Source organism: Leucopleurus acutus, assembly GCF_964270905.1.
Source record: "Leucopleurus acutus genome assembly, chromosome: 14".
NCBI classification, from domain to species: Eukaryota; Metazoa; Chordata; class Mammalia; order Artiodactyla; family Delphinidae; genus Leucopleurus; species Leucopleurus acutus.
Window position 1 is genome coordinate 7760440 of NC_139156.1, and position 22732 is coordinate 7783171.

Sequence of the window (22732 nt, forward strand, 5' to 3'; positions counted from 1 at the left end):
GAGCAACTAAGCCCGTGTGCCACAACTTCTGAAGCCCACACACCTAGAACACATGCTCCACAACGAGAGAAGCCACCGCAATGAGGAGCTCACACACCGCAACGAAAAGTAGCCCCTACTAGAGAAAGCCGGGACGCAACGAAGACCCAACGCAGCCAAAAATAATAAATAAATGAATAATAAATAAATTATTTTTTTAAAAAGAGATATGAGCTGGAGAAGAAAGGATGAACACAGGTCTTTCCAGTTTGTGGGGGCTGAAGCCTACTGTGTGACTACTGGAAATGGTAGCACAGCTCGGGAGTTGCCCCAGGGCTGTGCCTTTCCTCCAGCTCTGCGGCTCCCAGGGATTCTGCCTGTCCCTCTCTGCCCCACCTGAGGCCTCCAAGGCTGCAGGAGCCTTGCTGCCCGCAGCGTTCACCTGGTGCTCAGGTGGGACTAGCGCTCTCCCACTCTGCATCCTCCACTGCCCACCTTGGAAGCTTCCGTGTGGACGCAGGCTGGACTGCAGGGCTGTAGCCAAACCCTTGACCTTGGCAAGGGCTGGTCCCCTGCTACTCACTCCTGTCGGGTGGATTAGAGCCTGGAGCCCGACTGTTGACGCCATGGGGGCATCTCCCATCACGACAGGACTCGGTCTCCAGGTGAGCCTGGGCCTCTCGGCCGGGGTCCGAGGCTCTGTGCTCTTGGGGCCGTGCCACGAGGATGTGGGATACCACACACATGCAGGAAGGCACCTGGTAGCCAAGAGAGAACGGCCGCTGCTTACCGAGCTAGGACCTGCCAATGCTCCCATTTTTAAAGGGTGACCCTAAATCACAGGCTTAGAGGTTCCTAATCTCATTTATCTTAAATCTGGAACCTAGACATCTATTTTGCATTTATACAGCCTCAAAATAGTGCTTCCTTTTCTTTTTCCACGATCAACTACTTTGGTATGACGCTTTCCCCAGGTCACGGGTCCAGGGTTGCCTAGGTCCAGGGTTTGAAGGAATGGCCAAGTAAAGCAAAATTTGCCCAAGAGGCAGAGGGAGATGCCGGGTGCTGAGGCCTGGGCTTGCCGGGGGGCAGTGGCATCCGCTAACGCAGTCCCCCAAAACATTTAGGACGCAGATGCCCCACACCCTTTGCAGGGGATGCTCTCAGACCCAGGCTGCTCCCCAGGGACTCTCGGTCTCGGGGGGAAGCAGACAAGTCCACAGACAAATATAAAAGGGCAGGACATGGGTGACAACAGGTGGAACCCCATGCTCTGTGCACTCTGCTTGAGGAGGGCTGGACAGGCTGGGGACAGGGAGGCGGGGAGGTGGCCCAGAGGAGGGCACATCAAAGCTGAGACCTGAAGCTCAAGGGGGAGGAATGCAAGAGCCCAGGCCCGGAGCCTCCCGGACTCGGCACCCTGCTGAGGGCCCCAAGGGCCGGACGCTGCTCTAGGCGCACGGGGGTCTGTCAGCCTCTCAGGGAGCCACCGCCTCGTCCTCTGGCCCCCCATGAGATGCCCGCTGCGGGAGGGGCCAGACTGGGAGGGCCTCCCCAAGGACGGGCATGTTGAAGCAAGCCAGGCACGGAGGACGGAGCTGAGGGAAAGAATGCGGCCAGCATAGGAGAGGCTTAGCCAGGCACCAAGGAAACAATTATAAAACAGGCCACTCTGTCGCGACAGACACAGCTCTGTTTGGAGCTGAGGGCTCCAGCCTCAGCTCAGAGCAGTGTAGAGGCGGCAGGAGCTGGGGGCCCCTCCCCTCGGTAAGGCCTCCCGAGGACACCCACGCAGCACCCCTTCTGCCCGCCTCAGCCTCCCCCAAAACCTTTTTTCCAGAGTGACAGATACCTGCGCTTTCTTAAATTTAAATTTAGTCCTGGTGGGAAGAACAAACCGAACATGCAGCAGAAAATACGCAATTAAAACCCTGTCTTTGCTACACTGACTTTTAGAACCTAAAGGAAAAACTGACTTCCATAAATCAAAATTGGAGAACTTAGTATTTGTGTTTTTTCTGCTTTTTTTTTTTGGCTGCGTTGGGTCTTTGTTGCTACGTGTGGGCTTTCTCGAGTTGCGGCGAGCGGGGGCTACTCTTCGTTGAGGTGCGCGGACTTCTCATTGTGGTGGCTTTTCTTGTTGCGGAGCACGGGCTCTAGGCGCGCAGGCTCAGTAGCTGTGGCGCGTGGGCTCCAGAGCTCAGCTCAGGCTCGGTAGTTGTGGCTCACGGGCTTAGTTGCTCCGCGGCATGTGGGATCTTCCCGGACCAGGGCTCGAACTCGTGTCTCCGGCATTGGCAGGCAGATTCTTAACCACTGCACCACCAGGGAAGCCCTGGCCTTGTTTTTATAGTGCCCAGAATTTGTCCTTATTTCTTCTTCATCCAGGAAAACAAAAAGGCACCTTGAAGGCCATCTGTTAGCTGAAAACATTTTTAGAGATACAGTAAATACTAGCACCTAAGTTAACTTTTTTTTTTTTTATTATAAAGGCCCAGGTTATTCCCAAAACACAAGAGATCTGATATATTTATCATTTGTTACTGGCATAATAAAAGCAACAGCAGGTCTGGTGAGAACCTGAGTGTTCTGGCCACAAAGAAGAAACTGTGGATTCTGGAAGGACAGGGAAAAGCCGGAGAGAAGCAGTCAGATAGATTTTATGCTTTATTTCTTCTGCCCTTCCGATTATTCAGCACAAACTCCCTTCAAAATGACCACTTGACCTTTCCCACAAGAGCCATTAACCTTCCATAGGCTGTCGCGTAAACAGCTTAATTTTCTGAGGGCAGCATGACAGAAGAAATTACAAAGGCAATTCCCACTCTCGGTCCAAACAGATGCCAAATGTAAATCACACCGTTTCTAGGAGGAGGACACTCTGCCCCAGTGCCCCCGCCACCCTGCCTCCTTGGGGACTCCGCACAGCCCCACTCCAGTGGAGGACAGCCCCTCACCATCAATGACCCCCACGTGGATGCGACAGCAGCTCTTCATGGTTCCTTGGGCTGTCCCGGGAAGCTATGACCTAGGCCCAGAAGCTGTTGGTCCCTTTCTCTGATTTTTGAGTACCCAACCCATAGCCTAAGCCACAATCCCCAGCAGCTAGAGACCCCACTAATTGCTTATTTGGAAAACAAACACTTGCCTACTGTTGAATGTGTTACAGAATTACAAAGCTAAAAGAAACTGATCTCATTTTTTTTTCGTTTTCAACAACATACCTATTTTGACTACTACCCCTTATCTGGAATAGTAACTTTAAATAATTAGACACAATTTTAAAGAAAAAAATTTTAACATAAATGAGTTATAACAGAGTTTCTTTTTTTTTTTTTTGGCCCCACCGTGTGGCATGCAGGATCTTAGCTCCCCGACCAGAGACCGAACCTGTGCCTGCTGTGTTGGGAGCATGGAGTCTTAACCACTGGACCACCAGGGAAGTCACTAAAACAGATCTTCTTAATTGTGTTGTTCTTTAGTGAGGGGCTGGTGACTTCAGGGATGCCTACAGGACCAAGCCAGGAGCGTAAAAGAATTAAGCAGGCCAGGTTCTGTGGTTTGCAATGAACCAAACTGAAGAAGGTAAGGTTTGGAAGGGACTGTGACAGTTCATTTTATGTCAACTTGGCTGGGCCAAGCTCCCCAGATATTTGGTCTAACAGTATTCTGGATGCTTCTGTGAAGATGTCTCTTGGGTGAGATTAACATTTAAATCAGTGGACCTGAGTAAAGCAGATTGCCCTCCAGAGCGTGGTGGGCTTCGTTCAGTCAGTTGAAGGCACAACCAGAACGAAGTCTGAGCTCTCTGAGCAAGAAGGAACCTGCCAGCAGACAGCCTGGCATTCAGACTGCAACTCTCCCCTGCATCTCCAGCCTGCCGGCCTATGCTGCAGATTCTGGACATACCTAGACTCCACAATCAACTTCTCTTTATATACACATCTTCCTCAACTTACCATGGGGTTACGTCCTGATAAACCCATCATAAGTTGAAAATATTGTAAGTCAAAAATGCATTTAGGGCTTCCCTGGTGGCGCAGTGGTTGAGAGTCTGCCTGCTGATGCAGGGGACACGGGTTCGTGCCCTGGTCCGGGAAGATCCCACATGCTGTGGAGCGGCTGGGCCCGTAAGCCATGGCCGCTGAGCCTGCGCATCCGTAGCCTATGCTCCGCAACGGGATAGGCCACAACAGTGAGAGACCTGCATACCACACACAAAAAAAATAAATTAAATTAAATAAAATAAAAATGCATTTAATAAGCCCAACCTACCAAATACTATAGCTTAGCCCAGCCTACCTTAAATGTGCTCAGAACACTATATTAGCCTACAGCTGGGCAGCAGCATCTAATGCAAAGTCTATTTTATAATAAAGCACTGAATATCTCATGTATTTTATTGAATACTGTACTGAAAGAGAAAAACAGAATGGCGATCTGGGTACAGAATGGTCGTAAAGTGTATCCGTTGTTTACCCTCGTGGTCGAGTGGCTGCCTGGGACCTGCCACTTGCTGCTACTGCCCAGCATCATAAGAGAGCATCATATTGCATACGGGAAAAGATCAAAATTCAAAATTCGAAGTCTGATTTTTACTGAACGTGCGTAGCTTTCACACCATCACAAAGTCGAAAAATCATAATCCGAACCATCACTACGTCAGGGACTGTCTGTATATACGTCTCCACATCCTGTTGGTTTTGTTTCTCTGGAGAGCACTGACTAATACAGGACACATTTTGTTTTCATCATAAACGCACTAGAATATTTGTAGCTCCGAAAAGAAGTATATCCTCTCTTCTCTTTCTTTAAATCTTTCATTTGCCTATTTTGAAAGAGACATAGCCATGAAAAGATATTTCTCTACTATGAGAAAAACAACAGTTGGTACAAGATGAACGGCAACCAACTCTGGAACTTGGAGAAGGGGCAGGAGGACATGGTCAGGTCCGTGGTGCACCAGAACTAACGGACCAGTGGCTCCAGCCAAGCTGTGGTGCTCTCGGGAATGTGGGGCCAGGACTGCCAGATCTTCTGATTTCTCAAAAGGATCCAGAAATCTGGTTATTTTACGTAAAATCTCCCAATTTTTAAAACATCCTCAAAAAAATTTAAGATCCTGTGTGGACCAAATGTCTGCTCTTGAATGTAGCCTAGAGGCAACAGAGCACAGGCTCTGGGGGGCACTCTTGGCCATCCTGGCACTTACAGATGGGGGGACCATGGCTTACTTCACCTCCCTATGCCTCAATAGGCCCATCTGTAAAATGGCAATGACACTGCCTACAGCTCAGCGTTGTGGTCAGAATTAAACATGGAACTACATAAAGTGCTTAGCAATGGCTGGCGGCCAGACAAAAAGCCCCCTGGTGTCACCTGGAATAGCTGCCCTGCTCCAGGCAGAGGAAGGAAGTTCCCAATCACCAGAAGCACCTAAGCTGAGAAAGGCTCCCCCAGAGACGGCCACAGAATTCCTGCCCCGCACGAGAAGCTGGGATAGAGCTCCACAGCATCCTCGTGGTTCTAAAATCCTAGTGTTGCTTCCATTGAGGACAGAATAAATCTGCACAGCTTTCTGGAAAGCAGCTTGGCAACATACATTAAGAACCTCAAAAATACACATCATCTGAAATGCACAAAGATACCGATCACAGCCTTACTTTGGTAGAAAACTAGAAACAACACAAATGTCCATCAGCAGGCGTTGGTTACAATAACTATAGGAGAGTTATTTTTTTAAAAATAACTGTAGGGGCTTCCCTGGTGGCACAGTGGTTGAGAGTCCGCCTGCTGATGCGGGGGACACGGGTTCGTGCCCCGGTTCGTGCCCCAGTCCGGGAGGATCCCACATGCCGCGGAGCGGCTGGGCCCGTGAGCCATGGCCGCTGAGCCTGCGCGTCCGGAGCCTGTGCTCCGCAATGGGAGAGGCCACAGCAGTGAGAGGCCCGCGTACGGCAAAAAAAAAAAAAAAAAAAAAAAAAAAAACTGTGAAAACAATTGATAGGAATAACCTCACCACAGAGACATCTACTTATTGTATGGAAAGTGGTTCACAAAATGTTTGGTGAACAACTAAAAATGGGTGACAGAAGTAGGTCAAGTTTGACACTGATGTAAATACACGCATGTGTAATGATCTCTCTGCATAGGAAACCACTTGGAAGGACGTATATCAATACGTTGACAGTTGTTTGTTAATGCGGTGGGACTGGAAATTCTTTTTGTTTTCTTCTTTTTGCTCATCTGTATTCTCTAATTTTTCTTCAGTGAATATGTGCTGTCTTGGTGGTAAAAGATGGTAAGAAAAATAACCAACATGGCTTTTTAAAAGAGACAGTGAGGCTCAGGCTGAAGACTCGGACAAAAATGTTGGTCACAAAATCACAACTTTACACAGACTGTGCTGTGCGGCCAGAGATATGGGGCCCGGACAAGAGCATCCCACAGGCCCTCGAGCCTATTTTCTACTACTTAGGTGCCCCCTTGGCCCAATCCATCCAAGTCTTGTGCTGTATCCTGTGAAAATGCACCTAAACTCAGGACAGTCAACACAGGCCCCTGAGATCTCCAGGGGTCTCCTCTGCAGTGACCCTCCCCTGCCCCTGGCCTCTTCCAGCCTCGGGCCCGCAGGGAAGCTTGACCAACCAGCTCCTAAAGACAGGGAATTTCCTCAAAAATTATCAAAAGATAGGAATGAAGAAATGAAGGGGAAAAAAAGCAAGAAAAGGGGAGGGAAGGAAGAAGGAGTCACCCTGCGTCCACCCCACACCCACTTTTCCCGTCTTCTCTGCTGATTCTGTTAAGTCAGAGACGCACAGAGCATGACCCAAAGTGGCCATGAACGACTCTCTCTGCAGCTGACTTACCCTTTTCCCAGTGAGAAGAGCACAGGATTCTCCAGCTCCATGAGCACCTGGAAAGCTTTATTCATGTTTTGATAAGAAAAGCCTTCTCCTGCATCTGCAATTACGACACAGTTTGGGTTGGACGTGTCGATCTGATCAAATTCCGAGCGGACTCCTGGTGAGACAGAGAGAGAGAGAGAGAGAGAGAAGGATAAAGCCCCGGCTGACATGGCCCACCTCTCATCTCCTTCCAGGAACACCTGTGTCTGCCTTGTCTGCCTGGCCCTTTCTCAGATGCTCTTTCTGATCGTCAAGCTGCCATGAGAGGTGGGCAAGGAAGGGGTGCTATTCCCATTTTACAGATGAAGGAATTCTGGCTCCACACAGAGTGTGTGTTAGGATCCTGAAAGATGATGGGCCCACCCCTGGCACCCCCACTCCAACACCAGCATTACCCCAGAAGTTCCCATAGTTCAAAACCATAGGCAGGAGACTTCCCTGGTGGCGCAATGGTTAAGAATCCGCCTGCTAATGCAGGGGACACGGGTTCGATCCCTGGTCAGGGAAGATCCCACATGTCGCGGAGCAACTAAGCCCGTGCACCACAACTACCGAGCCTGCGCTCTAGAGCCCTCGAGCCACAACTACTGAGCCTGCGTTCCACAACTACTGAAGCCCATGCGCCTAGAGCCCATGCTCTGCAACAAGAGAAGCCACGGCAAGGAGAAGCCTGCGCACCGCAACGAAGAGTAGTCCCCGCTCGCCGCAACTAGAGAAAGCCCATGCGCAGCAACAAAGACCCGACGCAGCCAAAAATTAATTAATTAATTTTTAAAAAAACCAAAACTAAGGTATCTGTCAACAGGGGAATGGATAAACAAACCATGGGATGTTCACTCAATAGAATGCCACTCCGCGATCAAGAGGAAAAGACCTACTGACACGTGCAACCAAACAGCATGTTGGGTGAAAGAAGCCGTGCACACTAGGAACGGTTAACTCAGCAGGCCTGGGCTGATCAAACCCTGCACATCCAAAGAAAGGCTGTCTTCAGATCAGGCCCACCACCACCTCCCGGGAGATCACCTCTGAGCCCTTGGAATATTCTGCCTGGAAAGAGCGCTTTTGTGTGTCTGGGGCCCTGGGCTATGCTGCATCAGTTTGACACCTGGGGGCCTGGAGACAGAGTAGCCAAGGTCAGTCACACGGGCGCTGCATGCCTACCTGACTGACCCTTAATAAAAACCCTGGGCACGAGGCTGCAGTGAGCTTCTCTGGGTGACCACACCTCAGGCGTACTGTCACGCATCGCGCTGCTGGGAGAATGAAGTGCGTCCCAGCACAACGCACCTGGAAGTTCGCGCCTGGATGCTCCTGGTCTCTGCCCACGCATCTCCTCCCTTCGCTGAGTTTAATCTGTATTCTTTCACTGTAATAAACCATAACTGTGAGTAGGACAGCTTTTCTGAGTCCTGTGAGTCCTTCTAGCAAATCATCAAGCCTGAGGGTGGTCTTGGGAACCCCAAAAACTAGGTGCTGTGTGATTCTATCTATATGAAATTCTAGACACAGTAATCTGATCTATAATGGAAAAAAATCCAAACAGTGGGTGCCTCTATAGGGGTTGGGGATGGCGACTAATAGGGAAGGGCATTAGGGAACTTTTGGGGTGATGGTAATGTTCTAGGTCTTTTTTTTATATATATATATATAATATATATATTTTGGGGGGGGCTGCAATGGGTCTCAGTTGCGGCATGCGGACTCTTAGTCGCGGCATGCACGCAGGATCTAGTTCCCCAACCAGGGGTCGAACCCAGGTCCCCTGCATTGGGAGCGTGGAGTCTTAGTAATGGAAGTCCCAGTAATGTTCTAGGTCTTGATAGGGGTTTGAGTTACACAGATGTGTGCATTTTTCAAAACTCAGCGAAAGTACACTTGAGATTTTTGTATTTCATTGCATGTAAATTTTACATGAAAAGAAAAAACTAAACAGATTGAACTCTAGTTAATGATGTGAAGTGTTTAGGGGAAGTGTACCAATGCCTGCAAGTTACTTTGAGATGCATCAAAAAGATAAAGATGGATAGATGGATGGAGGGATGGGTAGATATATAATGAAGAAAATATAGCAAAATGTCACTGGTAAAATCAAGGTTAAGGGCATACAAATATTCCAAGTAAAATTCTTCCAGCTTTGCTGTACATTTGAAAATTCTCGTAATAAAATGTTGGGGGGAAGATTTATCGACAATAAAACTTGAAAAAGATTCAAAGTCTGGGGCTTCCCTGGTGGCGCAGTGGTTGAGAGTCCGCCTGCCGATGTAGGGGACGCGGGTTCGTGCCCCGGTCCGGGAGGATCCCACATGCCGCGGAGCGGCTGGGCCCGTGAGTCATGGCCGCTGAGCCTGCGCGTCCAGAGCCTTGCTCCGCAGCGAGAGAGGCGACAACAGTGAGAGGCCCGCGTACCGCCAAAAAAAAAAAAAAAAAAGATTCAAAGTCTGAAAAGTCAGGTACACCTATGGAAAACACAGACGCAGGATTACAGGTGAGGAAGGGCACCTGGCTTCCCCTTCAGCCTCTCAAGCTCTAACATCTGCCTGTTGGACTCACTGATGAACGATGCCTTCAAGGCAAACTCTGAGTTTCTCTCTCACCTCTGGTAGTTCCACCCCACCCCTCCCTTCACCCTGGGGAGGGGAGGATTTTCTTTCTTAAGTTTTTCTGTTTCTTTAAGGACCTGTTCTAAAGACACTGGCAGGGATCCTAGATCACAGAGGAAGCATTTGGAGAAACACGATTTCTAAAGGCTGGGCATGTCGCCCTCGACTGGCGCCAGAGTCGTGGACTGGACACCCAGACCTCCAGGGAGCTCCCTCCATCTCTTGGAGGCCCACCCCTGTCCGGAGGCGGAAGATCATCCTTGTCTCTGCCAGAGGTTTATAAATCAAAACACCAAGTGCAAAGGAGGGAAGAAGGCTCAGTGCAACTAAAGAAAAGTGTCCTGAATTCTTAAGCGTTGCTATGTCTCTTCTTTTTATATTTTTGGCCGCACCGCGCAGCATGTGGGATCGTAGTTCCCCGACCAGGGATTGAACCCGCGCTCCATGCATCGGGAGCGCAGAGTCTTAACCACTGGACTGCCAAGGAAGTCCCTCTTCTTTTTAAATATTCAGAAGGCACCAGGTAATACTGCTCCTTCCTCTCTGTTCCAGCAAAACTCCCCACTGAGGGTCCAAGGGGCTCTTTTCCTTCATTCAGACTAATATCAGGAAGGAAACCTGTGCCGTTTGCCAGACAGCAGGGCTGGTTTTCACAAATATAGTTCAGATACCTATGGACCTCAGTCTAGCTTTTCATCCCCCCCTCTCTGTCTCTCTCTGTCTCTCTCTCTGTGTGTGTGTGTGTGTGTGTGTGTGTGTGTGTGTGTGTCTCTCTCTCTCTCTCTCTCTCACACACACACACACACACACACACACACACACACACACACACACACACACACACACACACCAGAGGCTAAAATCTTGCCCCCTTGACAATTCCTTGCCACCTTGCTTCATCCTAGATCACAGAAAGCAAATTCAGGGTTTTCCTCTGAGGAGCCACCTGGAACCTGCCTCCAAACACCCTCCGGTATGAGGCCGGGATGGATGGGGCCGGGTCCCCAGCAGGGAGCCCACAGGTGTCAACAGGAGCCACGTGCTACCTCTGTGTCCTGCCCAGTGGTCTGGCTCAGGTGAGAAGGAGCCCCTCCCCAGCCCCCACCTGGAAAGGAGGCGCCTTCACCCCAACCAGGTCCCAGGGCCCGGCAGGCCTACCGTCGTGGATGAGCAGGTGTGGCCGCAGGCCTCGCTCCTTCAGGATCAGGCAGGTGGCAGGGGCTGGGGCGGTCACCTCGCCCTCTGAGATGTCGAAGCCCAGACGCCGAAGCATCGCCACCAGGTCTCCCCGGGACTTCTGCGACTCGTTGGTGCAGAACCTCACCTTCAGCTGGGACCGCTTCAGTCTGGAAGTGGGGAGACAGGTGGAGGGGCTGTCAGCAGGCAGTGTGGCCTGCTGCGGAGGGGGCTGGACAGGCGCTTCTCCGAGGGCGCAGGCCAGGTCGCCACGGGCCCCTGAGCTGGGCCTCGACTGACCCCGGGGGTTTTGGAGCTGGAGCAGACCATTCTCACCCTCACTGCGCTTGACACAGCTGAGGCTCCCCAAGGTTCCCGCCTGGCCTCTGCCCGCACCTCCCCTTCTGCCTGGGACACGTCCCCACCCTCCCCTGGGACACACTGCCCACGCACATGCCAGCTCTCCCGCACTCGACACCTCCTCCACCACACCATGCCGCTCAGCCTCGCGGGGGTCACCTCCGAGCGTCCTGGCCACCCCTCTGGACCTCCCGTCACAACGAGCATTTCCACTTAGCAACTGAGCTGACTCTGTACCCACGCTTTCCCAAATACAAAGGTCAAGGGGCCAAGCTGAGGTGTGTCTCCTCAGCACTGTCACCGAAGAAAGGTTTGCCAGACAGAGTCACCAGGCACACGGGCGAGTTAACGTGAGGTGAGCCTGGGATGCGTGCAGAGTGTCAGCGGCACCGACATCCTTCCCGTCTGAGCTCACAGGAGGCTCCGCATCCCAGCTGCACCTGCGCAGGCTCACCGAATGCAAAGCCACAAAGCTGATGCCTGAAGAGACCCCAATGAAATCACATTCAAGCCTTCTACAGGCAGCTATTGAGCACCTGCTAAATGCCTGGCTGGGGTGGGTGCACAGAAACGCCACGGTGTCCGCAGGCAGGCTCTCTGACCCCCAGAGCCCTCAGTCGGCAGGTGGGGCGGAGACCACACAAAGGAAGGGGGAATCGGGGATTGAGAACAGAGAGGTGCTGGGAAGAACCAAACAGGTGAAGAGACAGGGTGGCCAGGGAGGGTGGGAAGGTCGGGGAGGCCTCCCTGGGAAGGAGAGAGTTCCGGAGCTGAGACCCGAAGGGAAGCAAAGAGGCAAAGGCAGAGCGGCCGGCAGAAGGAAGGGGGGACCTGGTAAGCGTCAGCGCTGCAGGTGTGGCCGGGCAGGGGAGGAGGCCGGCACGGGGGCCGAGCAAGGGGGCCAGCGGGCCGGGGGGAGTGAGAAGAGGTGGGCTGGCCACACCTCTGGCCTGGCCCAGAGCGCACAGCCCTCCCTGGGTGAACCCCGGGCCACAGTGAGGGAGCCTTCATATTTGGCATCTGCAGAGAGCGCGGTGGGGGGCCACAGAAGACACCAGGCTACAAGTCAAGAGGCCCGAGAAATCCTAGGGAAAAGGTGGAGGGTCTGTATGTCCCCTTCTCCAACCATCCTGTGGGACGCTGCCCCTACCCTGTCTCTATCCAGGTTTTTCTTTCTAACACTAATCAGTATCTCCAATCGTCTCATTTCTGTATCTGTTCACCGTCTCTCTCCTGGACCCATGTGCTCCATGCGGTCAGGAATGGGGCCTGCTGGGCGCTCCTCAGCACCCCCAGTGCTTCACACAGGGCTTGGCACACGGCAGGCCCCCGATAAGCGTTTGCTGAATGACTGAGTGACGGAAAGTCCAGATGACAGCTGGTGAGGGGGACCCTTCCTTAGGACCACGCCTACTGCTTCCCCCAAGGGTGCCCTGACGGAAACAGACAGGATTCAGTGGTGAAGACACGCATTCCCACGCTACAGTGAGCTTTCAGACCCTCTGAGCACTGGAGTGGACAGGTGCGATTTGGAAAAAAATTGGCAGATCTACTGACAACAAGGCGAACGCAGACAGAGAGGCTGACAATCTCGTAATCAATTCTTTCTTAGTATTTGTCTTTCCTAATCAGGGGGTTACGAATTATCAATTACATTTAGTGGTTAATTGCCCTTCATAAAGACAGCTTTTGTATTTTTAAATTAGGCAGTTAATACATTGTAACTAATAGCACCACCTTGTACATTACGGGCAGATCTTCATTGATTGGCACCCGGGATGTGCGATCGCACCCAAGTTAATGGAGCAGTTGAGAGAAGAAGGCAGGGGGTGCCGGGGGACTAATTATTCCTAATGGATTATGATGTGACCTTCTCAGAACAGTGAGCAATCGGTGTGACAGTGAGATGACAGTGCCTCACATCTGCTATTCCAAACACAACTTCGATGCCCATAAAAAAACGAGTAAATAACAGAACTCACTTCAGGACACTTCAGCCACTGTTCTCCTTTGAATTACAACGTAAGTTCATCCAAAACACATGTTTTAAAATCAAAGTACTAGTTTTAGGATTGAATCAGTCCCTGGAAAGAGGCGGGAAATGCTTGGGGAAGGCCCCTCCCTGTGGGTCTGTCCATTCGTGCCCCTGACCGCACCCCCTTTTGCCTTTCTGGCACAAGTCCCAGGTCCTCTCTCTTCATTTTTCTTAGTTACTAAAAATAACAGAAGTAGGGCTTCCCTGGTGGCGCAGTGGTTGAGCGTCCGCCTGCCGATGCAGGGGACGCGGGTTCGTGCCCCGGTCCAGGAAGGTCCCACTTGCCATGGAGCGGCTGGACCCGTGAGCCATGGCCGCTGAGCCTGCGCGTCCGGAGCCTGTGCTCCGCAACGGGAGAGGCCACAGCAGTGAGAGGCCCGCGTACCGCAAAAAAAAAAAAAAAAAAAAAAACAAAAAAAAAACAGAAGTATTCATTATTATTATTAAAATAGTAAAGCATGAATACAACATTACACTGGACCTTGCCTTGGGGCTCAGTATCCATGATCTGATTTCATCCTCACCCCCGAAGGGCAGAGCCCCCTACATACACCCTGTGTCCCCTACATGCACCCCCCAGGGCCCGGTGCCTGGAGCACAGGGGGCCCCTAAGCACATGTTGAGAAAACAAGCTGAGAAGGCAAGAGCCACGGTCCCCGTTCCAGAGACGACAGAACAGAGGCTCCGGGGGGGGGGGGGGGGGGGGGGCAGAGACCCGAGAAGGTCTCTCGGCTTATAAGCAGCGGAGCCCACGGGCCCGCAGCTGGCCACAAGGTGGCGGCCCAGGCTCTGGTCCAGGGGGTGGAGGTGCTGGTGCTTCCCCAGTAAGGGAGGCACCTGCCGGGGCAGGCCCAGCTCGGCCCTGCTGGGCAGGACACTGAAACCTTCCCAGGGTGGGGAAGGGTGTGCATGGGGCACACATGTGCGTGCACAGGGGACAGAGTGTGAGAAGGTGGGTCAGCACTGAAGGGGAGGCCCTGAATGGCCAGGGCTATGAGCTGAACTGTGTCCCTCCCACAAAATCGTATGTCGACTCCCTCAGGAGGTAATGAAGGTTGTCAAGTGAGGACAGAAGGGTGGGGCCCTGATACGACAGGATTAGTGTGCTTATAGCAAGAGACACCAGAGATCTCCCTGCGAGCACAGAGAAGAGGCCGTGTCAGGACACGGCAGAAGGTGGCCACCGAACAAGCCAGTAAGAGGACTCTCGCCAGAGACCCACCCTGCCGGCCCCTCGGTCTTGGATGCCTAGGCTTCAGAACTGTGGGAAGCAAACCTCCGTGCTGAAGCCCCCAGGCCGTGGTATTCTGTTATGGCAGCCTAAGACAGCCAAGGAACCAAAGCCTCGGCATCTCTCGGAGGGGTCTGCTGCCAGAGGTCAGATTCAGACTCGGGAGGCCTGGAACACGCGAATCCAATGTCAGGAAAGCCGGAGCCAGGCGTGGCTTCAGGGCCACGGCACAGTCTGCAAAGGGCCTCCCGAGGGGAGTGAATCCAAAGGATTTCAACATCGGACTGGGCCCAGCTCCAGAACATGACATGTCACCCCATCCCCTGACACCCAAGAACCCTGGGCACAGGGGGCCTACCGCAGGGTCCTGGCAGCCCAGAGCCGGGCTCTGGCTAGACGGCCCCTCTGAGACCACGGCCTCAGTCCACTGCACCCTCCCCAGACCCCCTGAGAGGGCGGGTACTTGCCCCTACTTCCCGTGGCCGCAACGGCTCTTTGAACTGACCTTTACCTCATCCCGGAGGCCAGGACAAGCTCTGAGTGACGACGTCGCCTGATGCAATTACCGAGCATCACATGAACTGGTCCCTTGCAAATCACCTCGGACCTCACACATCTGCTGGCTGTCGGCATCTGCCAGGGGCGCTCACCCGAAAATAATGGAAACCTTCTCATTATCGCTCGGTAGCAGGTAGAGTGCTAGGACGATTATTGGACATCCTAACTGACCTTGGCATTGCTCCACAGCCTGATGCCCTCTGGGCTCGCCAAAGAGGGGCTGGGCAGGAGGCTGCCCTGGATAAGACCCCTCCTAGCTTGGTCCCCACCCCACCCCACCCCAGCCATCTGTCACCTTCATCTGACCCAGAAGGCCCTCTCATCACCCTGAGTCTTTGCCTTCACCCTCCTCTATGGCCAAATCCTACCCATCCGTCAAAGCCTGGTTCATATGTCCCCTCCTCCAGGAAGCCTCCCAGACCCCAGCCCCTGCCCGGGCAGAGCCCGTCCTCTTTCCACTTGGCTTTCACAGCCCTTGAAGCACAGCAGTGCTTTTCTATGAGAAGCACTTAACTGATCCAAACTCTGGATTTGATGGGCCCACCTGGTAATGCAACCAAGTCATTCTGCTTTCCAGAGAACTTCAGGAAGAAACCCCACGCTCACTGCCGATCCCGCCTGTGGACGGCACTGCTCCAGCGCCCGTCTCTAATCCTTCCTGGGGCAAGGTTGTTAAAGGGTTCCAGAAGAGAAAGCACAGTGGAGTCGGAGGATGGGCCTAGGCACAAGGGTGAGGAGTGAGTCACGCCTTCTGCAGGCGGAGGAACAAACGCCTAAGAAAGATGCTCTAATACTGAGCGGGAGGCCAGGTGGCCGAGAGGCGACCAGGAAGTGCTTCAGAGTCTGATGACTGTGGGCTGGTCCCGGCTCTGCCACTTAATGGCTGTGGGACCTCCACAAGCTGTTTCTTCTCTCTGTGGCTCAGTTTCCTCATCTGGAAAATGGGGATGAAAACAGCCTCACCTTGTGAGGCTCCAAGGAGACCTGCAGTGCGCTTGCTTGGGCCTGGCCCACAGTAAGTGCTCACCGAACGTAAGCCGAGCACGTCGGCCAGTGGCCAGCAGGCAGGCTCCCCCAACCTAGTTCCCTCCCCGCTCTACCTGCCCCCACTGCCCAGAGCAGGCAGGGCACTCACCCACCTCGCCCCAGCCACCCCGTGACCAAGCAGCGAGGCGCGTGGTGGCTGCCACAACCTCCCCTCCCCCGCTCTCACCACCTGCGCCCGCGTGGGGCTCCGAGGGGCACGGGCTGGGTCCTACAGAGGGGGCGCGTGTGGAGGGTCTGGGAGGCCAGGCTGATGGCGACTCCCAATCTCACCCCCGCCCCGGGGGAGGGAAGCCAACAGGACGGCGACGGGGAGGAACCCTCAGGCTGGGTGGGTTCCTGGTTGGGAAGGTGGGGCTGCAGGCTGGCAGGTCAAACGTGAAGTGACAAATGAGGTTAGCACCCAGAGGGGATGGGCGACTTCTCCCCCATCGCAGAGGAAGCAGGGTTTGTTTGTTTTGATTTTGCTCATCCCTGGGCTGGTCTTCAAAAGAGCTGTGCGAGGTCCACAGGCCCACCCTGGGCTGAAATTCTGGTCTCCTACCAGAGCCACCTCTATGTCAAGTAGCCTGGAATCCTCTCCTGAGACAGAAGAAACTCATACCAGGAGGGAAGGGAGGTGTAGGGGAGGAGAGGGCTGTCTCCCCTCATTCCTGCCTCCCTGACCCAGGCCCGCTCTGCCCCTGGGGCTACAACTCAAGACGCTACCTGATGGGGAAGAGGCCCCTGTTACTACTGAAATGGCCACAGCTGCAGATATGCTTCAGTTTCTCAGAGAAGGAAAGAACACCCACAACACCTCGGGGGGTCATTATGAACCGAAACTCGGGCGGCAGCGCCCAGCCGAGACCTTCAGAGAACATCAGCCTCAGCTTCCCCATCCACCAGCATCAAGATCCCGTTACCTAGCAGAGCGCCACGGCAGCTTCCCCATCCACCAGCGTCAAGATCCCGTTACCTAGCAGAGCGCCACGGCAGCGCCGGCCACTGTCTGATTTTGAGGTCTGCGGCTGCTTTCCTTTTAGAAAGCCACAGAGATTGAAAACACACGTTTGGAAAATTGAAACTCGCAAAGTGCATATTTGTTCTAAGAACCCAATTTTTTAAAATAGAAGGTCAAACAGGAGCCCATGAACAGAGCAGGGGCAGTTCTGCAGTAGAAAAACAGTCATAAAGGAAGGGATGGAGGGAGGGAGGGAAGGAGGAAAGAAAGAAAGAAAAATGTAGTCACACACACACCAAGGGGCACCCACGTTGATTCTGAGAGGGACCAGGTCCAGCTCCCCATGTGCCCTGATGTAGGGCCTCAGCTTGGGGGCAGGGAGATGCCTTCTGGCTGGAGCAGCAACAGCAGGGCTTTTCCCCCAGGAGAATGGGGTCCAGCACCTGCACCTTGCACATGCCCTTGGCCAGGCATCCACGGGCCAGACTCTCGGGAGTCTTGAGTCCCAACCATGAAATGGGGTAACAGTAGCGCCTAGCCTTCTGGCTCTCTGGGGTGGGGCACAGAGGACGCACCATGAGCCCTACCATGTGCCGGCATCAGCACAGGGCCACGAATGCTGAGGGACACCGGGAAGGCCTCTGCCAGTAGCTCTGGCTGGGCCTGCTGCATCTCCCCCTTCTTTCCCCCGACCCACCAGAGTAGACATTTTGGCCAGGCTGACAGCCAGCTGCTAGGTCCCTGGAGGTCCCTCCCACTCTCCATCGGACACTCTGCTGGGCAGACTGTGTCGTCAGAGTCCAGGCAAGAAACAGTCCAAAGTCTGGACGGAGAGAAGAGAACAAGAGCAGTGGTGACGCATGGAGGTGGCCCTGGCTGAGCCTCTCAGGTCGGGCTAGCCAGCCAGCGACCTCAGGGGGACAGCAACGAGGTCAAACAGACGTCGGGCAGGCCTGAAGCCAGGGCCCTTACGAAACACGTGGCACACCTTCCACACCCGTGGCTACCTCACCCGCCACCCAGTACGTTCTCTCTGACCTGCCTGGGCCTCTGAGCTCAGATCAAAGGGACATGCTGAGCCCACAACATCACTTTACTAGTTACTAATAAATTCAATTTAGAATGAAGTGCGTGGGAATCTAGAAACCAGAGGAGACCTTGGAGATTATCCAACCTAGTGGCTCCTTTCGCAGAGGGGGAGACTGAGGCCCAGAGGGATACGAGGAACCTAAGGGCACATTTCTGGGAGCCATGGGTTCTTTGGTCCACTCCCCAGCCTTGGAAGGTTAGCCACCAGCTAGCCCTCCCCTGACGTGGTCACAGGCTGGTCAAGTGCTGGGCGCTGCAGGAGACAGAGCCAGGCATTCTCGGGTAAGGTGGGAGCCTGGCTCGGGAAGCAGACACACCCTCAGCACCTCTGCCACCTCGTCCCTGTGTGACCAAGGCTTGTCACCTAACCTTCTCCAACCTCAGTTTCCACATCTGTAAAATGGGGCACTAGCAGTAGCTACTTGACAGGACTGTCCTGAAGCACCTGGCATGTTGCAAATACTCAGTGAATGACAGTGAAGACGATGGTGGTGACAATGACAACCACACCTCTAGCAGGCCCGGGGCCGGGTGCTGGGGACATCTGGGCCCTCGAGGCAGGTAGTCGGACAAGAAGACAGATGCCCAGGGAACTGAGACAGCCGGAGGAGCCAGCTGGTGAGGGAGGCCTGCTGGACGGAGCCCAGAGAGCTTCGCCCGGGGCCACCATTAAGAAAGAGGGCAAAGTTCAACCCAGCAAATGGAACCTGGGGTAAACCGGCGCTGGCTCATCCTGGCAGACATCCCAGCGCACCCAGGACAGTGGGAGCCCCAACAGTAGTTACAACAGCTCCCCACGAGAGGAAACTGAGGCACAAAAAGGCTAAGGAACTTGCCCAAGACCACATGACAACCACAGGGCAGAGCTGGGACTCGAAACCCAGGTCCTCGCCCACAAGAGCTGACACCTACCTTCCTTTAGGGGAAGCACCTGCCCTGCTAAGGGTCTGGCCCCCACTCTCCTTCCTCCTGAGGTGGCTTTGAGCAAGCCCTACTCCTCCCCTATAAACAGGGCTGCATCCTGCCAGCCCCAGGGTGGCGGGAAGTCACCCTGCATAGCGCCACAGGCAAGGCCCGGGCAGGGCTTTGCCAATACGGCTTCTCTGTATATCCTTGGGGGGCTGGGGGATCAGGACTCCACCTGTGGGCCCCATGAGTGACCCGTGCCATGCTCACTTCCTAATCAGCCAGGGCCTTCCTACCAGAGGCGGCATCTTTGGGATAAACCGTTAACTCTGCTCCACAACCCCCAGCCTGGCTGCCCTTCATTTCCATAGGGTGGCTCCTGCCCAGCAAGGCTGAGATCAGAAACCCAGAAACAGCCCTTGTCGTGACAGTGGAGCCGTGGGTAGCTTCACAACAATGTCCCTCGGTTTCCCTCCACGCAAGTCAGGGTCACAGTTCTGTTACTGCTCTACCTGAGGGTGGTTGTGTCTCCTTTAAGTCCAAGAACAAAAATGGTATTTCACACACATTACTCTGTAACTTTGTCACTGACTATATGCAACATTCACCTCATATAAACTAATGTCAACACCAAACAGAGCTACCTCACTCTTTTTAACTGCTGGGGAATATTCCGCAGTCTGGATAAACCATAATTTATTCCCTTGTCCCCTCCTGATAGACACGCAGGTTGTTTCCAGCCACAAATATAAAATTATTCACATTATGTACTGTTGAGCTGTCCACTGCCCCAGACTTTAGTACTGTTATTTTTTTTTTAACATCTTTTTTGGAGTATAATTGCTTTACAATGGTGTGTTAGTTTCTGCTTTATAACAAAGTCAATCAGCCATACATATACATATATCCCCATATCTCTTTCCTCTTGCGTCTCCCTCCCTCCCACCCTCCCTGTCCCACCCTTTTAGGTGGTCACAAAGCACCGAGCTGATCACCCTGTGCTATACGGGGAGGGCGAAGGGTAAGCTGGGACAAAGTGAGAGAGTGGCATAGACATATATACACTGCCAAATGTAAAACAGGTAGCTAGTGGGAAGCAGCCGCAGTGGTTAAGACTCTGCCTTCCACTGCAGGGGGCGTGGGTTTGATCCCTGGTGGAGATCCCGCCTGCCGTGGGGTGTGGCCAAAAAAAAAATAAAAAAGACACTTTCATCATTTTCACGGACTGACCTCATAATCGGTATTACAGATTTGAACAGAGAAAATACACACCATTCAAACATTGCTCTTTTATCTGTTTTTAAAATTGGGGGGATTCTACCTCAGATTTCATTTAGGAGATAAATGCTCTGAGGCGACATAAGTTTGAGACCACTGGCTCGGGACCTGCGGGGAACTCCAGCCTCCAGTGACCTGTGAACCAGCAGAACATGTTTCTTGAGCATCAGTGCTGCCCAAGGAGTGGGGGGTTGTGGGGGGTGTGAAGGGGGAACCATGGAACTGGACGAGAGCCAGCCAGGGAAGGGGCGGCTTCTTAAAATCCCCTGCGCTTTGGGGGAAACACAGAGGAAAAGGCGTGGAAGGAGCTACAGGGTCCCCCTGGGGGGATGACGAGGATGGGGCTGGTGACGATTTGGACTTTTTGCTTAGTACCTTCCTGCGCTAGGGGGATGGTTTACAAGAAGGAAGCCATGTCTGCCTTGGGAAGCCTAAACTGTGGATGTTACGAAACCAGTACTCGGCCTGGGAAGAGAGAATCGTTCTCTCACCTGGCCCCCAACTCTGAAGTCAGCCTAGTTCACCCGCAGAGAGGAAACGGCAGCACGAGTGACAGGGCATTCTCAACAAACACACCTTGTCCAAGGTCCAGGGTGAGTCAGGAAAGCTGTTGTTGGCCTAAACGAACTCAAACAGACGACCCGCCCCCTCTGATAGCCTTAAGAGCCCCCTCCGGCAGGTGCTGGGCCACACGGGGGATGGCACGAGGCAGCGCAGGGAGGCTCCCAGCTCTCTCACAGTCCTGGTAGCTACTATTATTACCGCCACTCCTGGGCGGCTGTGTCCCTGGGGCCCGACGGAGCCAGGGTGGCCGAGCATCAAGGAGGGCCTTGGTCCTAGGCCACACTTCAGACAAGTTCCTGGGCCCTGTTCCTCTGGCTCTAAGACCTGCTGGGAGGGGCCTGGGTTTTCACAGGGTCCCGGGGCTCCTGGCGCACACTGGAGGGATGGGTCGCGGGTCCGTTAGTCCTGGGTGGGAATTGCTTTATGAGGCTGCCCTGGGCCGAGGCCCAGCCTGCTTCCTTCCGCCGGCCGCAAAAAGGCTGGGCCGGGCTGGGCCCAGCAGATGTGCTTTAGTGGCCCGAGACAGGATGCAGTAAATGCCCACCCGCCTTTCACATGCAGATGCCTCTGGGGCTCCCCTTTGTGCTGACCAGCCCGGGGGCGGTCCCTGCAGCCCCTGCTGTGCCCAGCCCTGCCTCTGAATGGCTCCCCTCGGGGAGCCCAACTGCCCAAGAATGGACGCCAATAAAGGGCCTGATGGGGGGACCCAGGCCGGTTACAGATGTCCCATGACCACGCCCACCCACAAGTCCTAGCACAGTAAGAGGGCTCCACCTGGCCACCACAGTGCCCAGCGGCTCCAGGAAGCCTGGACCTCCTGTTCTCCAATCTGGGACGTTCCTGGTCCAGATGACAGCTTCAGAGCCCAGCTCACACATCACGGGCTCCCCATCTCCCTGGCGGCTCAGTCTCTCTCCACCTGACACTAGCCTTTCCAGGTGCTGTTTACGCTGCTCTCCCCATACTGGACGGTCAGCTTCCCGAGAGCAGGGACTTCCATCTGCCCCACTCACTGCCCCTTGTCCCAATGCCTACAGCGGTGTTTTTAGTATAAAAGAAGCACTCGATAAATATTTGTTGGGTGAGTGGATGAATGAACAAGTGCATCTTTAATGAGAAGCAGTGTGCTATTGCGGGGAAAACTGGGGCTTGGAGTCAGGTGGACCGGGGCAGGGCGGGGGACAGTGGGCAGGAAGGGAGGGAACCCTGGCCCAGACACTTTCTCCACTGTGGCCACTTCCCAAATCTCTCTAAGCCTCTGTTCCGGCTTTGAAAAGGGCTGGTTGTGAAGGTAGTCTGATCATCAGTGACTGCTATGACGGTGGTCGGTATTGTTTTAAAAAGCAGAGCTAATACTCCCCATGTGCTCTGTGTCCCCAAACAGGTGGGAAACTTTCCAAAAACCTGAGGACACCTGTCACCACAGAAAGTCTAGGAAGAGAAGTGGTGAGTCACCCCCTCCGGGGTTCCCAAAACAGAAGGTGCTGTTTGGGAACCCACGGCACTGGGGAGATGCCATGGAGGCAAACGCCCCCCTGGGCCCTGGGACCCCCATCAAGCGGCCCCTCTGCTGCGCTGCTCTCACCCTGGGAACTTCCTCTGAGCTCCCTTGTGACTTCAAAGCCAGCCTTGCATATCAAGGAGGCCACAGAGTGCAGGCTGTGGCTGCAAAACTACACAAAGCGGTGGAAGCCTGGCATTATTCACGTTGGCCAGCAGGGCCTGGCCCGGGAAAGGGCCGTGTCCCCAAGTCTGACATCCCCAGGGAAACTCCAAAAGCAGGCGGATTTTACTGGGGGAAGTTGCCCACATACACTCACTGCCAGGAGGGTCTGGATGCTGGGCTCCGGGGGCCCCACAGGAGGGCATGGGCGGCTTCCTCGGGCCTGAGTGTGATCAGCTGGCCACTGGAGGCCGGGCCTGGGCGGAGGGGCCTAGCCTTTAAAGAGCCAGAACAAGAGCTGAAGAGAGAAAAGGGACGTGGGTGAGAGCCAGAGGCTGCTGCAGCGTGGACGGCCCAGGCGCTGCGGGTGCTGGGCTGCTAAGGGGCTGGTCAGT

The 22732-nt window shown here is 53.9% G+C and overlaps 1 protein-coding gene across 1 annotated transcript in view; it reads right to left on the reverse strand.

Annotated features, from left to right (window-relative positions):
- LHPP (phospholysine phosphohistidine inorganic pyrophosphate phosphatase) overlaps positions 1-22732 on the reverse strand; it is a 134047-nt gene that overhangs the window by 106214 nt on the left and 5101 nt on the right. Inside the window, exons 2-3 of the mRNA XM_082853990.1 lie at positions 10649-10836; positions 6849-7002 (exon numbers count right to left, since the gene is read on the reverse strand). Of these exons, the coding sequence (XP_082710116.1) occupies positions 6849-7002; positions 10649-10836 (342 nt within the window). The remainder of the gene's footprint in view (positions 1-6848; positions 7003-10648; positions 10837-22732) is intronic.